The sequence below is a fragment of the Suricata suricatta genome, chromosome 5, assembly GCF_006229205.1.
Source record: "Suricata suricatta isolate VVHF042 chromosome 5, meerkat_22Aug2017_6uvM2_HiC, whole genome shotgun sequence".
Taxonomy (NCBI): Eukaryota; Metazoa; Chordata; class Mammalia; order Carnivora; family Herpestidae; genus Suricata; species Suricata suricatta.
The window spans coordinates 5,438,587-5,459,957 of NC_043704.1; the positions used below are offsets into that span (position 1 = coordinate 5,438,587).

Consider the following 21,371-nt stretch of genomic DNA (forward strand, 5'->3'; position numbering starts at 1 on the left):
CCAACTTCGGCTCAGGTCAGATCTCATGTCCGTGGGTTCAAGCCCCGCATGAAGCTCTGTGCTGACAGCTCGGAGCCTGGAGCCTACTTCCAGTTCTGTGTGTCCTTCTCTCTCTGCCCCTCCCGCTCTCATGCTCTGTCTCTCTCTGTATCAAAAATAAATAAAACATTATAAAAAATTTATGTTGGGTTAAAAATACAGGTATTTTTTTATAATGATATGGTAATCTGTGGTATCATGTAGTGATTTATCAGTTATTTTGTTTTTTTATTTTTATTTTTAAAAAAGTTTTAAATGTTTTATTTATTTTTGATACAGAGAGAGACAGAGCATGAGAGGGGGAGAGGCAGAGAGAGAAGGAGACACAGAACCGGAAGCAGGCTCCAGGCTCCGAGCTGTCAGCACAGAGCCTCATGCGGGGCTTGAACCCACGGACATGAGATCTGACCTGAGCCGAAGTCGGAGGCTTAACCAACTGAGCCACCCAGGCGCCCCATATCACTGTTATTTTAAAATAAATATTTAAAAATAAATATTTGATTCTAATTTTAAGTATGGTAAATATTTTTTAAAGTTTATTTCTTTATTTTGAGAGAGAAAGAGAGAGCCAGTGTGCTAGCAGGGGAGGGGCAGGGAGAGAGGGAGAGAAAGAGAATCTCAGGCAGGCCCCATGCTGGCCTCAAACTCAGGAACCATGAGATCATGACCTGAGCCGAAATCAAGAGTCAGATGCTAACCAACTGAGCTACCCAGATGCCCCTCAAGTGTAGTAAATATGGACAGAACATAAACGAAAGGTCTTTGGAGTCCTCAGAGATTTTTAAGAGTGTTAAAGTTATTGAAGCAAAAATGTTTGGAAACCATTGATCTAGTCAGATTGTTTCATTTGACCTTTAAAAAGCAGAGAGTGACCTGCTCCAGGTGATGGCAAGTTTATAGAAAATCCAGGACTGAGAACTGAGGGTTTTAAAAAAATGTCTATTTATTTTAAGAGAGAGAGTGCACATGGGGGGAAGGGCAGAGAGATAGGGGGAGACACAGAATCTGAAGCAGGCTCCAGGCTCTGAGCTGTCAGCACAGAGCCCAACTTGGGCCTCGAACTCACGAACCTTGAGATCATGACCTGAGCCAAAGTCAGACGCTTAACTGACTGAGCCACCCGGGCACCCTGAGAACTGCGTTTTTGATTCTTAGTCCAGTGTTCTTCCCATTAGATTATATGACAGGGAGGATATTTTAATTTGGATGTTTGGGTGTTTCACTAAGGCTGTGTCTTTACCGGAGCCGGTCTTCAGGTTATTTTATAAATATTAGCACACACGAGTCCTATTTTCATACAGGTTGTTTATCATGTGAACACTGACATATGCAAGTGGGCCCTTCATAAAAACCATAAGGTTTGAAATTTTGTCTGAGTATTATATTTTGGTACTTAATTTTGGATAATTATTTTTATAATTAGATTTGATTTTGAATTTGTTTGCAACTGGAAAAACGTTTCAAGGAAATACCATAGGAAGTTATGTTTAAAAATGTGTGACCCCCAAAGTAAATGAAATGAATCTGACTGACCAAAGGCCAGGAGAGACCTGCTTGCCAGAACTAAGATGCATTCTCCTGACAATGGGAAGAAAGTAAAAGTTTGTCCCTTTTGCTTCTGCTCCCAGGAGAGCCCAGGACAACTTTGCAACTCCACTTAAGCGATTGTATGTCCTACTCTGGCAGGCACATCTTCCCTCTCTTTCCCATAGGATTTATATTCTCCTGGATCCTGATTTTTATTTATTCATTTTCTCTGGAATTACATGTTCTCTGGTGAGCAATCTCCCCTGTCTTCCATGAACCTGGCAGGTCTAAATAAAGACCTAGGTCAAACCTGAGTTAAGGTTCTTGGTACAGACACAGCCAGTTTGGCTTTGGGCAGATATCCTCATGAAAATGTGATTTGAAGGAAAAATTAAAGACAACCTGGAACCAACAGAGGTATGATCACTCCTTCGGAGCATTTCTCTTTTCTTCTTTAGTTATGGGGGAGTTGCTCATTCCCGGAGACAAGCTTGTAGTCACCGAGGAGGAACCTTGTAATGTGACTTGCCGCGCCCGGGGCTGGCTCCCGCTCCCAGGTATTTCCTGGGATATCGGTGTTTCTGCGAGCCACTTCAGCTATTACTCCATCCCGGAGCCCAACGACCCCCAAAGCACAGTGAGCGTCCTAACTCTCACACCGCAGGGCAACGGGACTTTGACTTGTGTGGCCACCATGAAGGAGCTGAATGCCCACAAGTCTGTGACTGTGAATCTTACTGTGGTTCAGCCTCCTTTGGGTAAGTGAAGACCTTTTTGGGTTATATTTAAAAAAAATTGTTTCATGCTTATATTTGATATGTGGTGCTCTTAATCAGCAATGCCTAGGAAAATTGTATGATGACCTTGATTTTGGGTAGGGGCGGTAATGGGGACAAATTTGTGTCAGCTTAATGACCCTGTGATTCTACTTGCTTTTGAATTTCATCTTCAAGTGTCTTTCTTTTCTGTCTTTCTTTTTTTAAATGTTTATTTATTTTAGAAAAGGAGTCAGAGCTCGAGCAGGGGAAGGACAGAGAGAGGGAGACACAGAATCTGAAGCAGGCTCCAGGCTCTGAGCTGTCAGCACAGAGCCTGACACAGGGCTTGAACTCACAAACTGTGAGATCATGACCTGAGCCAAAGTCAGACGCTTAACTGACTGAGCCACCCAGGCACCCCATAAAGGCTCTGTTTTAAGTGCTTCTCAGATGTTAACCAAATGAACATGCACAGAAGGTCTATGAGTGGATCCTGTCATTACTTCTGTTGCAGGGGCAAGGTGACAGGGACACAGTATGGTTTGGAACTTGCCTGTGTCCTCAGAACTAATAAATGGCAGAGGCGGTCCTGCTGATCTGTCTCCAGAATCTGCTCACCGGTCAGCTCTGCGTTTCACTCGTGTGGGCACATGGGCAGCCACTTGGGGGGATAGGGGATGTGTCCTATGGCTTCCATGACAGTGTTCTGCAAAGTGGGTGGCTTCTCCTAGAGAAATGTGTTATGGCAGAGCTCTGGAGGCTGTATGTCTGAGATCAAGGTGTTGGGAGAGCCGGTTCTTTCCACGGGCTTTAAGGGAACGATTTTTAGGCCTCTCTCTTAGCTTCTGGCGTTTGCTGGTGGTCTTTGGTGTTTCTTGGCTTGTAGAGGAATCAAGCTGACCTCTGTTTTCATCTTCACATGATGCTCTCTCTGTGTGCTTGTCTGTGTCTAAACTTCCTTTTTAAAATTTTTTAAAAAAATTTATTTGCTTTGAGAGAGAGAGAGAGAGGGAATTCCAAGCAGGCTCCCCACTGTCAGCATAGAGCCTGATGCAGGGCTTGAATCCATGAACTGTGAGATCATGACCTGAGCCAAAACCAAGAGCTAGATGCTCAACCACCTGACCCACCCAAGTGCCCCTAAATTTCTCTTTTTTATAAGGACACCATTCATATTGGATTATGGGGTCCATCCTATCCAGTATAACCTCATCTTAACTAAATTACATCTACAATACTCTGTTTTCAAGGAAGGTCACACTCTGGGAATACTGGGGGTTAATACTTTAACATACAAATTTTAAGGGGACACAAGTTAACCCATCATAGACAGTGTCTCCGTGAACCTATAAAAAGCCAGTCAGAGCCTAGCCTGTTGTCTGTACCAACAGTTCTGTGCTTTGCACAACAGGGATTGGTCCTTGGTGCAGTGAGCGCAAGCTTGAGCCCTGTTGTTAAGACTTTGCCTCTTATCTCTGATTCAGACACTCCCAGAGACCAGGCAGACAATAGAAATGAAAGCATGAGTGAATACACGTGTCAGGTGGAAGATGGAGTGGAGGGGCCCATTGGGAACCAGACATCATGCTCTGTCCACAGGGAACAGCTCGACAAGTGCCAGTCGGTTGCTGCCAGTGGGAAGGGGGCTCCAGGACTGGCAGGTCTCTGACTTGGATCTGGTGGATATCAATGCCTTTGAGGGTGAAGGACACTGAAATCTGTGTTTCTCTGATTTTAAGTCAAGATTAATTTATTTTAGCTTATTAAATTCAAGGAAATGTGGCTTGTTCTCTGCTGAGACGATGTAAGTAGGTAAAGCTAGAATTCAAACCCAGCTTGCTTTTCTTTCTCCAGTTCATTATTTTTAAAAACTAAAACCTCTAGAAAAGTTGCAAGACCTGTACAATGGATACCCATGTGCCTTCACTTAGATACAACAAATGTTAATATTTTGTCCTGTTTGTCTCTCACTCTCAGCTTTTTCTTTTTGCTGAACCATTTGAGAGCTTATGCTAAATAAATATCTAAATACTTTGGTGTGTGTATCATAAAAGCAAAGGCATTCTACTTAACCACACCTGATGTCCTCGGCAATCAGGAAGTGTAATGCTGACACAATACTATTATATAATTACAGCCCATATTCAAATTTGGGGATGCCTGGGTGGCTCAGTCGGTTGAGTGTCCGACTTCGGCTCAGGTCATGATCTTACAGTTTGTGGGTTTGAGCCCCACATCAGGCACTGTGCTGACAGCTAGCTCAGAGCCTGGAGCCTGCTTTGGATTCTGTGTCTCTTTCTCTCTCCACCCTTCCCCTGTTCATGCTCTGTCTCTCTCTCTCTCTCTCAAAAATAAACAAATGTAAAAAAAATTTTATACTATATTATATTGTATAATATATAATATACCGCCCATATTCAAATTTCCTCAAGTATCCTGTATAGTGACTTTCTTCTCCAAATCAGTATCCAGTCGAAGACTATGCATTGCCTTTGGCTGTCAGGTGCACTGTTCACTTCCCTTCCTCTTGAATGATTCCCCCACCTTTTCTGTCTTTCCTGATAATAAACGTTTTTGAAGGATCCAGGCCATTTTTGCAAGACACCCTCAATGTGGATTTGTGTGAGGTTTTCCAACATATTTTGATTTGAGGCTGAATATTCTTGGCAAGTCATAGGTAATGTCAAGTGGGCACATGATGCCGATTTTCTCTGTCATTGGTGATAAGTTTGATCATTTGGTTAATTATTTCTCTGATGTAATGATACCTTTCTCCTTTATAATTAATACATAATCAGCTTATACTGTAGGCAGGTCTCATTTCCTGGCAGTCTTTCACCTAAAAGCTTTGTATTCATCAATAAGTTATTGCCTAAGTCTGTTGTTTCTATGATGGTTATAAAAGAATGATTTTCTGGCTTCACAATTTTCCTATATTTGTTAGTTGGTCTTCTGTAAAGAAGAGACTTCTCTTGCCTTTCCCCCCCTTTTCCTTTCCTTTTTTAAAAAACAGTTTTAGTACAGACTCCTTTTTATCCAGTACTCTATGGTCTGCTCCGTCATTATTCATTGCCGCAGTCAGGTTGCTCTGGATTTGTCTAGTGAGAGTCCCTATCAGCAGGTGCTGGTGTTTTAGAGCAGTCAACACAATAGGGTGATGTTCCAAAGTCCCTTTGCATTTCCCCCATTCTACCTGGAATCATCCATTTCTCCAAAGAACCAGTCCAGCTTGTTCTGAAGCTATTTAAACATGATAAAGTATGGTCCAGGCCTTGGAAGGGAAGATTAAAAAAAAGAAGTTCCATTAGCACCAAATGGAACTAAATTGGCTGTTGAAACTGCGCATCTTAACGAGGTAACGGAGCTCTGGTCTGATCGATCATGACCCAAAGAAATGGATTTCAGAGATTCGCTTGCCTGCAAGGCTTCTCCTTTGCAGGGAAGGGCACGGGGCACTTAATTTCTGTTGATCAGGTTTAATTCCGCTGACTGCCTCGTAGGCTCGGGCCCGGTAGTTAGCAACCTTAATGACGACAGCTGGAGTCCCTACCACCTCAAAGGGAAGCACAGTGTGTACCTTGCAATGAGTCTTACTTTATTGGACTCATTTGGAAAAGGGTAATTTGTTCCTAAATTATTCATCAAGATCCAGAGCAGCTGGTGGCTGGCTGTGTACTGTGTATTTTATGCAAGTTTTAGTAGCTGAAGACCTCATTACAGCCCCGGCTGCTGGAGCCTGGGAGGCTTCCAGGAACTTCCAGCCAGCGGGCGGGAGAGCCCAGAACCGCCAAGCCTTCACTGGGCGGGCTTCTCCAGGAACCGATAAGCATCAGTCCTGCCCCCCCGCTTCCTCCTAAAAGTGCAAGGGGTCTTCAATTCTGGAATAGTCCCTGTAAGGGGTGCCAAGAATGACAAGAGCAGTTTAGGAAGCCTGTAGTTAGTTCAAGCCAAACGCTCACTGATTTTTGAAAGAGAAGCAGCCTGAAAAGGGTACTGCCAATTTGTTTTTTAAAGATGGATTTTCTCGATTCCAAAAGCAACACTGACGTCGGGCATTGCAGACACAGGGACAGCGGACAGTGAGAGCCCCCCTCGGGCCCCCCTTCAGACAAGCCCTGTCAGCCCTCTGTGCGCCCAGCCGCCCAGTTTGCTCTGTTTCTTGCTCGCTGTGCAGGCTGTGAAGGGTCCCAAAAAAGCAAGGTTTTTGGGACAGAGCCGCAGCTGCTAGAGTGTAGTGATTTCTGGTTATAATCTTAGTTTTGTAGGGAGTGGCGACTTCGAGGGCTGACCGGCTCCGGGGAGGGGCAGTCCTGGGTCACAGCTCTGGCTCCAGAGCTGTGCGACTCTGGGCAAATCACTGATTTCTGGAGCTCAGTTTTCTTGCCTGTGAAACGAGAGACAGGAGCGTAGGGCAGAGGTTCTGCCTCCTGGCTGCCCGTGAGACCCCAGGAGCTTTAACGGACATCGTGATACTCATGACCCATCCCACAGGTTCTGATGTTATTGGTTTGTGTGGAGCCTGGAAACTGACATTTTAAGAAAGCTCCCAGTTTACTGGACAGTCAGAACTGGGGACTGTTGAACGGGAATTTTGGAGGTCTTGCCTCCTGACCCACTTCATCAGGCGCTGTTATCCATACAGATGAGGACACCGAGGGCCTGGGCTCAGAATCCCAGCTTGCCTGCCTCCTTGCTGTGTGACTTCAGGCAAGTTACTTAGCTTCTCTGTGCCTCAATGTTCTCATCTGTAAAAGAGAGATGCTGATAATATCTACCTCATGGGATTGTTGCTGGTGTGAGAAGTCAGCAGGTTTAAACGTCTAAAGCGCTCAGGACAGTCCTGCCGCAGAGCCCACAGGACAGGAGAGTGAATGGCTTTTATCATTTGTCTCTTTGATTCAGAGATCTCCTGTGTCCCTTCCAGTCAGCAGAAGAGCATGCTTTGCACATGCTGCTGGTGACATTTTATATTGAACCAATTGCTCTTGAGAAATTCTACATGCCCTTTTAAAGCTGAGCGTTTCTGTGAGAGCGTCTGGGAAGATCTGTCTTGCTTTTCTGCGTAGATCGGAAAAGGCCAGTCTTGAAGCTGAGGTTAAAGGTGCACAGTAAATTCGGGATCGTGGCCGTGATGTGCAGAGTTGTGTGAGGGAACGTAGGGAGGAAGGCGAGCAGTGTTGAACTTGGACATCATCTTCCTTGCTCGCTGGGTACACATGTGCATCCTTGCCAGCAACTCTACTGTGCACCTTGAACCTATTATGTCTGCATTCTTCACTAGGACATAAGTCAGGCACCAGCGCCCACCTGAACGCCCCATTTCCCATTAAATCTGGGCTGTATCTTCCAGAAGGATTATTCTGAACTGGCCACACAACACGGATAGAAAGACAAGAGTCACAGCACCAGGTGTTCTCCTGTTCTGAATGCTCTGGTCCAGTTCCCTGAGCCTCTCTGTTCCAAGTATCTTATCTGCACAATGAAGGATTCTGGACAAGGTCATTCCAAGATTCTGTGCTTTCTGTCCATTGTCATGCTTTTCATGCTTACATCAATATGTATTTTTCTTTCTTTAAAAAATTTTTTAATGTTTATTTATTTTTGAGAGAGGAGAGAGAGGGGAGAGAGAGAGAGAGAGAGAGAGAGAGTGTAAGCCGGGGAGGGGCAGAGAGAGGAGACACAGAATCTGAAGCAGGCTTCAGACTCTGAGCTGTCAGCACAGAGCCTGACATGGGGCTCGAACTCACAAACTGTGAGATCATGACCTGAGTTGAAGTCTGATGTTCAACTGACTGAGCCACCAAGGTGCCCCTATTTTTTTCCCATCCACTGTAAATGTATTCATTTAAAAAGCATCACACTAAGGTGTTGGTGAATATATATGCATGTGTGCATTCATATATATGTCATGTATGATAAATTAAAAATTATTATTCAAATAAGAAAAGTCCTTCTGTGTGGCTCCAGTACCAAATCACACCCCCTCAGTGCATACACCACGCTGTCTGGGGGGCTCCGCTGGAGTCGAGGGAGGGTGTAAGTCTAGCTTTGGTGTGAAGCCCCAAGGGAGATTTGACCCCCAGTGGAGTGTGGCCACAGCATATAGGAGCGAAAGGACGAGTCACATGGCTCCTGATACCAGTTGCTGTTTTGGTGAGAGTTTGGGACTTTAGGTGAGTGCAGGTGTCGCTTGGCTGAGCACGGTGGTTAAATTATGAATGAGATCACAATTCCCAGCAAAGTAGCCCTTCTCCTCCTTTGAGTAAGTCCTGCCTGAGGGATAAGCAGTTACTTCGGTGCTAGATCAGAGAAAAGGCTCTCAGGTCAAAACTTGGTTAACACAAGTTTGGCAGACTGATCCTTTTCTCCAGCAGAGGAGGAAAACGCCCTGATAAGGAATGTTTGAGAAAGTCAACAAATGTGCGTTGACTTTACCTGTGTGAATTTCAGGCCTATTTCTCTAATCTTTTAAGTAGGCTCCACCCTGGACGTGGAGCTTGAACACTTGGAGCTTGAGCGAGGGGCTTGCACTAATGACCCTGAGATCAAGACCTGAGTTAAGATCAAGAGTCGCTGGATGCTTAACTGACTGAGCTACCCAGGTGCCCCACCCATCTCTTGAATCTTGAGCCACATCTTGATGTTTAACCTCAGCTGACTCTCTTATGAAAACTTCTAATATTTGCAAATTTCAGTTGGTAAAAAGTTCATTGTACTGATTTAGGACGACGTCAGCCATCTCGAACGTGTGTGTTGCATCCTACAGTGTTCTCAGCACTTTGACATGCATCCCGAGTCTCTGACCAGCCTGGGGGGCTGGGAGCAGGAATTATGGACAAGCGAGCCAGTCGCCAGAAGGAATACAAGTAAATAGCGGCCATGACATTTTGCTGGATCCACTGACGTGAAGCCCAAAGCTCTTTGTCAGTTGCAAAGCTTCCTAATGGTGTTCTGAGTTTAAACTCCAGACTGTGATGGTCATAAATGCGGTTTTGGACTTATTATTATTATTTGTATCACATCTACAAGTTGGAGCATCCTGCAGTGTGTCAGATTGCTTAGGAAGTGTTTCCGTTTCGGTATTTTCAGAGTGAGGGTCACCAACCACCTGTATCAGAATCAGCTGGGGGGCCATTTCAGACCCCCTGATTTGCCACCACTGGAGGCGGGCTCTGTATTTGCATATGCAGCAAGCATTCCAGGTGATGCTTGGGCTTTTGCTCTCTGTGCAGCAAGTGGACAGCCTGTATGACTCTCTGGATGGGAACAGCCTTGCTTGTTTTAAAGCTCCAATTCTGGGGCTAAGGAGGGGTGGTATAAGGTAGAATTCTGTCCCTACCAACTCTGCCTTTTCTGGGGAACTCTTTTCTATCTCTGTCTGTTTCAATTCATCTCAGAAAAATGGTGGGTGATGTGGAGATCCATCATCCATCCATCCATCCATCCATCATCCATCCATCCATCCCTCCAACCATCCCTTCCTCCATCCATCCATCCATCCAATATGCCCACTATATACCAGGTGCTTTGGGTATAAGAAAAATAAGACATAGTCCTTGACCTTGGGGGACTAAATTTAGTTTAGATAGTAGCAGATGTGTAAGAAGAACTGGAAGGGAAAGCACTCAATTTCACAAACATTTACGGTGGCAATAAATGGGAGATGTTTAAGAAAAAGGAAATTTAAAAAATCATCACAGGTAATGCAGAGAGGCTTTGCACAGAGAGCAGAAGACAAGTACATTTTTATACTATGTAATTCTTCAAAGCACAAAGTTCTCTGAATTTTAGCAGGTGCTTTGAGATCAGTCCATGTATTTTTTGCAGTGGACTCCTTAGTTGTCCATGAGTCAAAATCCAGATGGTTGATGATTGTAGAAACTAGGGCATTAGTGATCATCTTAACCATTTCTACAAGGTACTCTGAGCATTTAACTTTGGCACCACAGGATTAGCAAATTATGATTTCAAGGTCAATTTTCATGGAAAACTCTAAGTAAGAACACTCAAGAACTGTTTTCCCACTATAACCTCTGGTTCCAAAGTGCTGGAAAGTCTGATGATTTAAAAATAAACCCTATCTTCCTTCAGAGGAAGTTATTGTTTTAATATTTTTCTAATGACTTGCATTTAATAAAATAGCATTCATTTACAATGAGAATCCAATCAAGCACTCAGGGTTGAGTGACAGACTTTATTGAAGAGCAATTCAGATTTGAACAGATCAACTTAAATGCTGCTTGACCTCAAGGTTGTTTGGGGGGAGGAAATGCAATGCGGAGAAGGGCTCTCTTCAGAACGTGGGTACAGTTCTTTCAAACCCCTGGCTCCGTGGTGCTGTTCAGTGGGACTTCCTGTGATGAGGGCCGTGTTCTGCACCTGTGAAAACTGAGCACTTGAAATGTGGCCCAGTGTGACTGTGGTGCTGAGTATTTAATTGTATGTAATTCTGGTTAATTTAATTTGAATTTAGATAACTGTATGAAGCATGTTGGACAGCTCTGGCTAACACAGGGCTGTACTACATCAAAGTGACATGTCTTCTCTCTTCCCTTCTCTCGGACTTCCTTTCACTCTCCACTGGCACTGCCTTGCCTACCTGTTCTCTTTCTCAAATCCATGACTACTGGATGCAACAAGAGGGCAGAGCAGGCATTAAGGACGGTGGCTCTCAAAGAGCCGTGGAGAACAGCAATGAGCAGATGCAGATGAAGAATGGGTTCTGTGGGCGGGGTGGGGGTGGGCTGGGGCTGAAGCCCCTTGCAGTACAACCCCTCAGACACGGCTCTTCTTCAATTTGTCCTCATTTCCTCTGGGCTCTGGACCCTTGATGGGTGGGAACATGGAGAACCAAATGCTGGTCTTGCAGTCTTGTCCAGCAGTAGCTGCTCAGTGAGTATTCCTTGGCTAAATAAGGGGTGTTGGAGTGAGGATATCACTCCTCTAACCTGGGAACAGTCTCCCTGTGCTGCCCACTCTGCCTCTAGGAATGGGAGAGGCACTAACCAAAAAATACGGGAGTACTTACTGGCAGGAGTAAGTATTGTAATGAAGCTCCTGTATTGACTATCTGAGCACAATGAAGAGAAGTTGGCCTTTGACACCCAGCTGTAGTGGCCAAATGGCTATAATATTATCGGAAAACAAAATCTAACTTACAGGGTGGCAGAAATAGTGATTGCAAACCCTAGACAGTAGCAAGCATCACTGAATATGTTTTTTTCTCCTTTCGACCTTACAGCCAATATTGATAAAGCAGGTACATCATTGCCTACCTGGGCCATAATTCTGCTTGCAGTATCATTTTCATTGCTTTTGATCCTGATCATTGTTCTGATTACAATAATCTGCTGTTGTTGTGTCTCCAGGAGAGAGAAAAAAGGTAATTTTTTTGTTCATATAGATTTGTGTGTATTTTTGAATGTTTGGTACAAACACTTGTAGGTTATTAGCTCATCAGCTCTTTGGTAAGATGATTGGCCTTTGGAGTGCACTTTATTTGGAAGTGGGCTTCAGAGAAGCAAAGAACTTTATGAAGAAGGAATACAGTCCTTTGGGGCCAGCTGTAAGCTCTCTTGGGAAGACAGATCTTCACGCTGTTAGAGGCTGAAGAGACAGTATTTGAGTTCTGTGCTTATTTGCAGGGATAGAAGGGCATAGTAGTCCACCATTTAGACGCTGTGCTTTTATCTAGGATAATGCCTACCTATCTGAGCACATCGGAAGATTATTTCCCATTTTGTATGATTCCGAATTGCAAGGCGAATGTTGATGTGGTAGGAAGAAAAAGAAGGTCCGTCAATGAAAATAATACAAATAAGCTTAATAAAAATAATTACACATTTCTTCTGAATGAAGACTTTTGAGGACTCAAGATACACAAAAACAGTGGCCTTGTTTGGGGGCCAGGCCTCACATTGCAGTGGGCTCACCAACATGAGGGTGTGCTTGTTGAGGAGTTCAGCCATTGTGACTGCAAAAACCAAAGGATCTTTGTCATGTGGGGGCTCAGGACTTTCCACGTGCTCAATGTGCATGTCCAGCCTCCTCAGTCTTTGTCTCATAAAACCTCACCTACACCTATTTGAATATTGTCTACAGTTAGACTATTTTTCTTAAAATCACACTTCTGATATTAGACTGTATGTCAGTTTAACTGTATTTACAATGTTATTAGTAGTAATTGCCATTCGATGAGCACTTTTTTGTGGGTGTGCACTCTCTTAAATATCTTACATGGACTATCTCTCTTAGATAGTCTATGTAAAGTGCATAGTTAAGCCTTATCTAAGCTAATTGTCTAGCCTTAGCCCCTGCATGGATTTGGTTCAGGATTGGGAATTAATTCTGTGACACAACTTTATTCCCTCAGAAACAGAACATGAAAAGTGGTAAGCCTCTGTTGGCCCAGATTTGATGGGAATTTGCTTTTACTTGGGAGTTACCCTATACGCCACAGAGGGATTACTCAAGTAAAATATGCTGGCTTTTAAATGAAAATGATTGGATAGCTTAGCTTTTAATTTAGAAATGACTAGGATTGTACAGTGCCTTCAGATTACTGTTTTTTAAAATTTTTTTTAAACATTTATTTATTTTTGAAAGAGAGAGAGAGACAAATTATGAGCAGGGGAGGAGCAGAGAGAGAGGGACACACAGAATCCGAAGCAGGCTCCAGGCTCCAGACTCTGAGCTGTCAGCACAGAGTCTGACATGGGGCTCGAACCCACGAACTGTGAGGTCATGACCTGAGCTGAAGTCGATGCTCAACCGACTGAGCCCCCCAGGTGCCCCCAGATTATTGTCTTCAACATTAGCTACTGTGGTGTCGTGGAGGGGGCATTCTGGTTATTTGGATCACTGCTTCTCCCAAGCTGTTTTTAGCCTATTCCATAATAGCCTAGTTAGAAGGTTGTGATGGTGCTGGCCCAGGTAGGATGTGCATGCACCAGGGGGACGGTCTGGTTCTTGGCATCCTCATTTATGAGATGAGAATCAGTGCCATCCTACAGATTGGCTTTGAGGATAAAATAAATTGATACCTGATACTGTTTCCACTCTAGATTACATTTTTTAATGTTTTATTTTATTTTGAGAGAGAGAGACACCACCAGCAGGAAAGGGGCAGAGAGAGAGGGAGACACAGAATCTGAAGCAGGCTCCAGGCTCTCAGCTGTCGGAATAGAGCCTGATGTGGGGCTCAAACCCACGAACCATGAGGTCATAACCTGGGCTGAAGTTGGACGCTTAACCAGTTGAGGCACGCAGGCGCTCCTCCACCCTAGATTTTATTCTTTACTTAACTTTCAGATGAAAATCTCATGTAAAAGAGAGCTGTTTTTATTCCCCTGGTTCATAGCAGGTGCAGGTAAGAGCTATGAGCAGGGCCTGTGACAACCTCACAAAGCCCACCCAGCTGGGCGGGACTCACGATGACACTACACTTCACCTTGACATAAATGTAAAGGATGCAATGAAGGCCTGGTTTCCCCATGACATTTCCATGCTTAAAAATAGTAAGCATCATATTTCTTCAGAAGTATTTTCTGGCACTTGCTTTGCTGATGCCTGGAGAATTCTCAGTGATATGACTGGTTAACAGGGACTGACTGAGAGCTGAGGACCTCACTAAGTGTGGCCTGCAGGCCTTGGGATTGTTTCTGCTAATAGAGCAGGAAGCCAAAAGCCCAACCCTTATGGGAACAATAGTGACATTATATCTCTCTCTTTCTTTCTTTTTTTAAACTTTAAAAATATTTTACTTATTTTTGAGACAGATAGAGACAGAGCATGAGAGGGGGAGGGGCAGAGAGAGAAGGAGACACAGAATCCAAAGCAGGCTCCAGGCTCTGAGCTGTCAGCATAGAGCCTGATGCGGGGCTCGAACCCATGGACGTGAGACCATGACTTGAGCTGACGTCGGAGGCTTAACCAACTGAGCCACCCAGGTGCCTCTTCCAATTCAGATATGATTGCTTCTGAAGTCCAATTTAGGGTGTGAATTGGCAGATGTTACAGATGTTGTTATGACTGGAAGTAAGTGAGAATATTCTCAAAAAATAAGGAAACTGAATATTTTTTAGATCTCAGGAAAGCTTGATGAATAGAAGGCCTAGACAGGACAGTAGAGTTGCAGAGAACACTGGCTTTCGAGACAGATGATTGGGACTTGCGTGTGGCTCTGCTTCTCTCTCCTTTCAGGTTCTATGTCCCCTCCAGTCCAAGAGTCCTTTGATTAAGAACATTAGCAATTTAATGACAGCTCTGGGAAGGGGGAGGGATCCAACTCCATGAATTGATACCTCTGGTGCATATTGATTGAAAATGAAACTTAGAATTAAGTAAATACAGTGCTTAAGCAATGTGATTCCTTAATTGTTAAAGTATGATAATACAGTATGATAGTGTGCAGTTTGTTAATAATATGATGACACAAATACCTACCTTTTGGGTTATGACGATTAAATGAATTAAGTGCTGGCACACAGTAGGTACTGAATGAAAGACAGTAGGGACTGGAAATGGAGAAGTCCTCTTCCTGGTGAAGGGAGTCTTTATATTCTTGCTAGTCAAACTCAATATTCACCAAATACTTATTAGGTATCTACTATACTATAGGTACCTAGGAATTGTTTATGTTTAGGGTAGTTACTAGTGAATTCTATTTCCATCATGCTTACAAGTTATTTGGTAATTCAGTGTGGGGGAACTTAATAATACCTAATGGGTCACAAATACTTAGCAATGCATTTAAAATCGGGAGGGGCCTATAAAAATTGATGATATTTTATTTCTGGAATATCTATCTTGATTTTGCTAATGTGATTTTCTCCCTTTTTTTTTTATCAGAATCTAGTTATCAAAGTGAAATAAGGTAAGTTTGAAATCATATCACTTTTCTGAAAACAAAAATAATCAAATGAAAACAACTAAATAGCACCAGCTCTACCACTACTAATGTACACAACTGTGGCGTTTCAGGATTATGTTACTCAAAATTAAGTACTGAAAGTAGACAACTCCAAAAAACACATATGCCAAACACAAACTCATATGGCAAAATTAATTGTAGAATAAAATAGGGGGGACTACTGCCTAAGTTTGACTTGCCCTTGGTCAGTTAGGAAAATGGAGATTTCCTACTTGGTGTCTGGTATTTGCAACTCTTTCCACAAGAGGACACTATGCACCATGACTGTTGTCCCTCCTGTTTTGAGTCAATGCAAGGGAGTTGAGGAACATTTCAAGGATATTAAAGAACCAGGTGGAAGTCCTCCTGGGATTTCTGGGACAGTGGAGAACAGTGAGGCCAGCTGGATGGCTTCAGGCACGTGGAACTGACCAGGCAAATGAATTGGGTAGCATTTACTGCTTTTACCACTGATGGGGGAGGGGGTGGGAAAATTCCTGACATTCCCATGGCCATCCAGAAGTGGCTGCAAGCACCTTGGAGGTAGCCATGTCAAAGACCTACCGTAATACAATAACTAGTTTAAATGTCTGCAATATTTACATAATTATAAATGCACAAAGGGAAGAGATTTTTAGATAGCAGTGATTCTGGCAGGGGTGTTACAGCAAAAGCCTGTCTAATTTTCTGTATTTTATTAGATAAGTTTAGTTTTTGATATGCTGTGATTTTACAATACCCTTGGGCTACACATGAGGAGGAAAGATGTGTGTAATCATTGTGTAACAGACACTAGCTCTTCTCCCTTTGACCCCAGTCACTCCCTGTGGTAAAGTGGTGTTGGGAGAGGCAGCTGTGGTCTCTCTGGGGACGCCACAAAGCAGCAGTCTGAAACTACACCTCCTTTGGGGCCAGACTTAGGGCAAGAGGAGGGGAATGCAAACCAACTCTAATAATTATTCTGGCATTTCTCAGCATCACGACAGCCTGGATTGTTTTGTTTACCATTATTGATTTTGTAACATCTTTCATTTGTATTCTCTGGGATGTTAGCCGATTTCAAAACATAGTAAGGTGGTCAACAGTGATTCGGGGGCACGGGTAGAGAACAAGGAGGAATGACCAGCAGCAAGACGGCAGTAGTGAGGACCGCAGCTGGTTTATGCTGAGTTCCGCACGCACGTGCCGGGCGCTGTTCTACACAGTGGAGCTCATTTTCTCACTGAATGCTCGTGATGATTTTATGGGCCCTTTCTCCATTTTGTAGAGGAGGAAACTGAGGCATACAGAGAGGTTAGGTAGTATCCTCAGGATCTCCCATCTGGAGATTAGCCGGTCAGGATGTGAGCGAGGCCGTCCCGCTCAGGGCCTGGGCCCTGTCTGGGTGCAGCTCTCACACTTAGACCTGAGAGCAGACCTGTCCTAGCTGCTTCCCCTGCACTGTGTTGACTCCGGCTGCTTTCAGATGTCTTCAGCCGTAAGATAACATACTTCTTCCTCTAGAATCAATTCACGTTTTTATAGAAAATATTAAAAATCCAGTTTAAAAAATATTTATTTATTTTTTGGAGATAACAAGTTGGGGAGGGGCAGAGAGAGGGAGACAGAGATTCCAAAGCGGGCTTGCACTAACAGGCTTGATGGCAGCAAGCCCGATGTGGGGCTCGAACTCATAGACTGTGAGATCATGACCTGAACCAAAGCTGGACGCCCAACTGACATGAGCAATGCTCAACTCAAGTCCCCCAAACATATCGTTTTGAGAAATGATTTTGAAATCACCCTTAATTCTATTGTTCAAAAGCGGGTATTGTTATCTGAGTGTATGTGTATGCCCACACACACGTGTTCACAATGATACACACACATATGCGCTTTGTGAAATTTGGATCATAATAAGGCTTATTTCATAGGTTGCTCTCCTCTCTTGGCACACTACTGAAGATTATTTCCACTGACAAATATTTGCCGACCACATTTTTGTTTCATTTGCTTAATAAAAATATCTTATTGAAGTTTAAGTACAGAAAAATACACAACTGATGGTGTGCTGCTTGATTATTTTTCACAACACACATGGGCCTTGAATGGGGCCATACAGAACTAGAACACCCCTAGCCCCCCAACCTCCCTGTCCCCCTCAAATCACGCCTCTTCCTCAAGTGTCATGTCTTCTGACATCTATCCTCACATCCCCAGAGATTAGATTCATGAGAACTTTATGTAAATGGCATCATGTGCCCTCATTGACTTTGGATTTCCCCCTGAGCTTGGTCCATGTTGTTCGGTGAAGATGTGGATGGTTTATTATTATACGATACACACCCTGAGTATATCTGCCATTTATTTCCCCCTTTTCCCTTTAAATGGGCGTTTGGATAGTTTTCAGGTTGGGGTCATCACAAATACTGTGGCAGTAAGCAATTTGATATGTATCTTTGGTGACATGTCTGTAAGTCCTCATCCCTGTTTTGTATTCAGTTGGGTAAATGTCTACCTATGAAAGCTGGGCCCAGGGTAGGCAGGGTAGATGATCCTGTCATCCGGGTTTCTGAAGTAGGTGTGCCTGTTTCTACTTTTACCAGCAGAGTGTGAGAATTCTCACCTCTAATAATTTTTATAAGGTGGCATGGAATTTCATTTTAGAGATGGATTGTCATTTATTTTACGAGTCCCTGTGGTTGGGCACACGGGCTGTCAGAGGCTTTTGCTGTTATAAAACGTTCATGAATGACTATTCTTTTAAGTAAATCTTTGCACATATCTTTGGTCATTTCCCTAGAATACATTCTTAGTGGAGACGCATGAATATTTTAAATCTTTGGATACCCATTGCCAAGCTTTCTTCCAATTTTTACTTTATTTCAGAGATTGGCATACTTTTTCTTTAAAGGGCCAGATAGTAAATATTTTTGGTTTTGTGGGCCACGCACTCTCTGTCGTGATTATTCAGTTCTGTTGTTGTAGCATGAAGACAGCCATGAATCATATGGAAGCAGATAGGTGTGGCTCTGTTTCGATAAAACTTTATTTATAAAAAGAGATGGTGAGTTTGCCCTGTGGGTCATTGTTGGCCAACCCTGCCTTATTTGGTCACTGGTTTCTGGCTGTGGATTATCTATAGGAATGGTGTCCACGGACCTATCACGATAAGGTTCCACCTCTCTCCACCTCAGTGGGAGTTGTGAGCATGTGAGCACGTACTTAGTCATGCTGTCAGCGATGAGTGTCCGTCCTGATGCTATGGTAAGTTTAGTGTGCAAGAGTGCTCTGGGTGGGGCAGTGTGAACCAAACAGCCACTACTGATTAACATTTGGCTTTTTAAAATGATCTAATTCCAGGAAATCTGCAAGTGTGAAGACAAACAAAGAAACTTTTGAGACAAACTTAGATAGTGGAAGAGAAAACTTGGGCTACCGTTCAGATGAGCCGAGGACGGAAAGTGAGTGGTCAGCGGGGTGGCGGGAAGACGGGGAGGGGTGAATGGAGGAGGAGCTGGCCAGCCCTGCACCAGCTGCGCAACCCAGAGCACTTAGCCATTCCTGGTCATTATTTTTTGAGTAATTTTCAGAACTAGGAATATTCTAGTTTACCTACTACAGTAAAAATCCACCTATTTCTCCAAAGTTTATTTTATTTTATTTTTTTAATGTTTTCTTTATTTATTTTTGAGAGACAGAGAGAGACAGTGTGAGCAGGGGAGGGTCAGAGAGAGACGGAGACACAGAATCTGAAGCAGGCTCCAGGCTCTGAGCTAGCTGTCAGCACAGAGCCTGACACGGGGCTCGAACCCACGAACTATGAGATCATGACCTGAGCTGAAATCAAGAATTGGTCATTTAACCGACTGAGCCACCCAGGCACCCCTTGACTGTTTCCTTTCATAATCTGATCACAGCTTACAAAATTTCTCATGGGCGAATATTTATTTCTTAGTGTTGGAGCAATTAATCACATAGCTTGACCAAAATCACAGCCCAAAACAACCTATCTTTTTTCCCCCTCTTTTGCCCTGTGTTTATTTTCCTTGATCAGCATTACAGCTATGGATTCACCTTGTCTCTGGATGAGACTAATGAGTCAAGAAAGAACTTGATTGTGAGTTTGCCATATTTTTATTTCATTACAAAGATAAGACTTGAAAAGCATGTAACCTCAGGGTTAACTCTAAAAACAATCTGTTGATGGTTAAGGATTACTTTATGCCAGGGTTGCTGTATAAAAGCAAATAGGTTTCCTTCTAGAATTGTTAGACTTTGCTATTTGAGTTTTGTTATTTATCACTCTAAAAATCATTCTTTTGTTACAGAGCTTGCTTCTTTTGCTCCAGTGTCCTCTGAGTCCAGTGTTCAGGAACAACACAGCAATAGACAACCTTATCAGGTGATTTAGACCATTTTCCCCATTTAGAGATTTTTTTTTGCCATTTAACAACCCTTGCCTGGTGGTAGATGATTATAAAGTGGTGCCTGTCTTATGCTCATGATGGAAGAACATGGCCTTTGCTCACTGGTCAACCTGCTAACATGGAGGGAACAGGCCAGGATATATAATATCTCTTGGCCTTCAGATTGGGTTTTGGGGGGAAGATCAGAGTGTAGGTGGGGCTTATAGATTTTGAGGGATCTCTTACACAAGAGTGTACAAGTCGGGAGTTCCGGGGGGAACATAGGTGGTAAATATTGTTGGTTGTTGGGCAAGCTCTGAGGGGCTCCATCCTTCCAAAACACGTAAAGAACACAGTCACCTAGGAACCGTGATGACCCAGTATGTTACTTTTCTGACACAGAGTCAGCGTGGGTTGTCACAGATGAGTGAATTACAGTGCATACACAGAAAATACAATTCTTTGTATCCACAGTCATATTAGGCAAAATATGTATTTTCTGACCATTTATTGACCTGCACAGAGGCACCTTCAAATAAGAAGCACTTTGATGTGACACTGCAATAGTGTCCCCGATATGTATGAATGTTCTCCCCTTTGGCTTTTGGAAAAGGCGCACTGGCAGATTGGGACCCTGACAGCACTCAGGATCTGAGGTCTTGGCCGTGTTCTGACTATGAGTCTCTATCAGAGGTGCTGCTACTGGGAGTGCCTTCCTAGGCCCATCATTCATTGTACATGTAGATATTGACTTGGGCTTCCGGGCAGCTGCACACCATGAGATTCCTTCCTGCAGCTAGGATTCCACTCAGTCCATACATCTTGTCAGTGATGTGTGCCTCCTGGGCCTTTGGGTGGGCGGACGGAGGCAAGCTGTGATTCATGTTCAGCCTTGTATCAGGAGACCTAATGAGGCCATTAGTGGCAAGAGTGGTAGCCGGGTGGGAAGACATATTGGGGGTCTGTGGCACAAAAGAACATGGGCCTACATGACAGATAGTTGAGTTCCTGGTACAAGTTCAGGCTATTTCCTTAGAGTGGGTGTCAGGAAAATGGAGATGTAAATTTCTTCCCATGAAGGCTGCTCTTTTTGGCACATAGATCCTCTGGTGCACTTAATCTGGCCCTGGAGGAGGTGACTTGTAGAGATGGTACAGATTCCCTTTCGAGGGGCCGTCTCTTGACTAACGGGGGCTGACCCAAGAGAGTAATCACCAGGCTGTGAAGGAGCCTGTCAGTCCTCTAAGACTGGACCTGACGGGGCCATGGGCTGATGGAGGGGTTCCTTCCACACAGAGCCAAGCATGGTCGCCCAAGGACGCATTTACTCCAGCCCTTATTTCTGTGGCTTTTCTGTGGTTACTTTTTACCATCAGATGTCTTTCCCCTGGACAAGCCAAAATGCTTACATCTGGAATTGGGGGGGGGATGGAGTAGGTGGGGAGAGGAGTCAGAAGAAGTCATGTCAGATGATCCCCCACTGAAGTAGAAATGAGGACAAGGGAGAACTCTAGATGTATTTGGATACAGGAACGGAGAATGATGTTTTGGAGCTCAGAGTGGGTGCTTCTTGCACTTGAAGTGTTTTGAAAATACGCAGGGAGACTTTGAGTAGATAATGAAAGAAAATGCAAAATGCTAATTGATTCCTGATGTGGTTTCATCTTAGCTTGGGCAAACCATGCAGTATTTAATATATAGTAGCAGAATATTTACTATTGAAGCTTGAAAAGATGTGAGTTCTTTGTG

The 21,371-nt window shown here is 43.8% G+C and overlaps 1 protein-coding gene across 1 annotated transcript in view; it reads left to right on the forward strand.

Annotated features, from left to right (window-relative positions):
• IGSF5 (immunoglobulin superfamily member 5) overlaps window positions 1–21,371 on the forward strand; it is a 40,498-nt gene that overhangs the window by 14,051 nt on the left and 5,076 nt on the right. Inside the window, exons 4-8 of the mRNA XM_029940629.1 lie at window positions 2,025–2,324; window positions 11,566–11,706; window positions 15,174–15,198; window positions 18,577–18,677; window positions 19,545–19,618. Of these exons, the coding sequence (XP_029796489.1) occupies window positions 2,025–2,324; window positions 11,566–11,706; window positions 15,174–15,198; window positions 18,577–18,677; window positions 19,545–19,618 (641 nt within the window). The remainder of the gene's footprint in view (window positions 1–2,024; window positions 2,325–11,565; window positions 11,707–15,173; window positions 15,199–18,576; window positions 18,678–19,544; window positions 19,619–21,371) is intronic.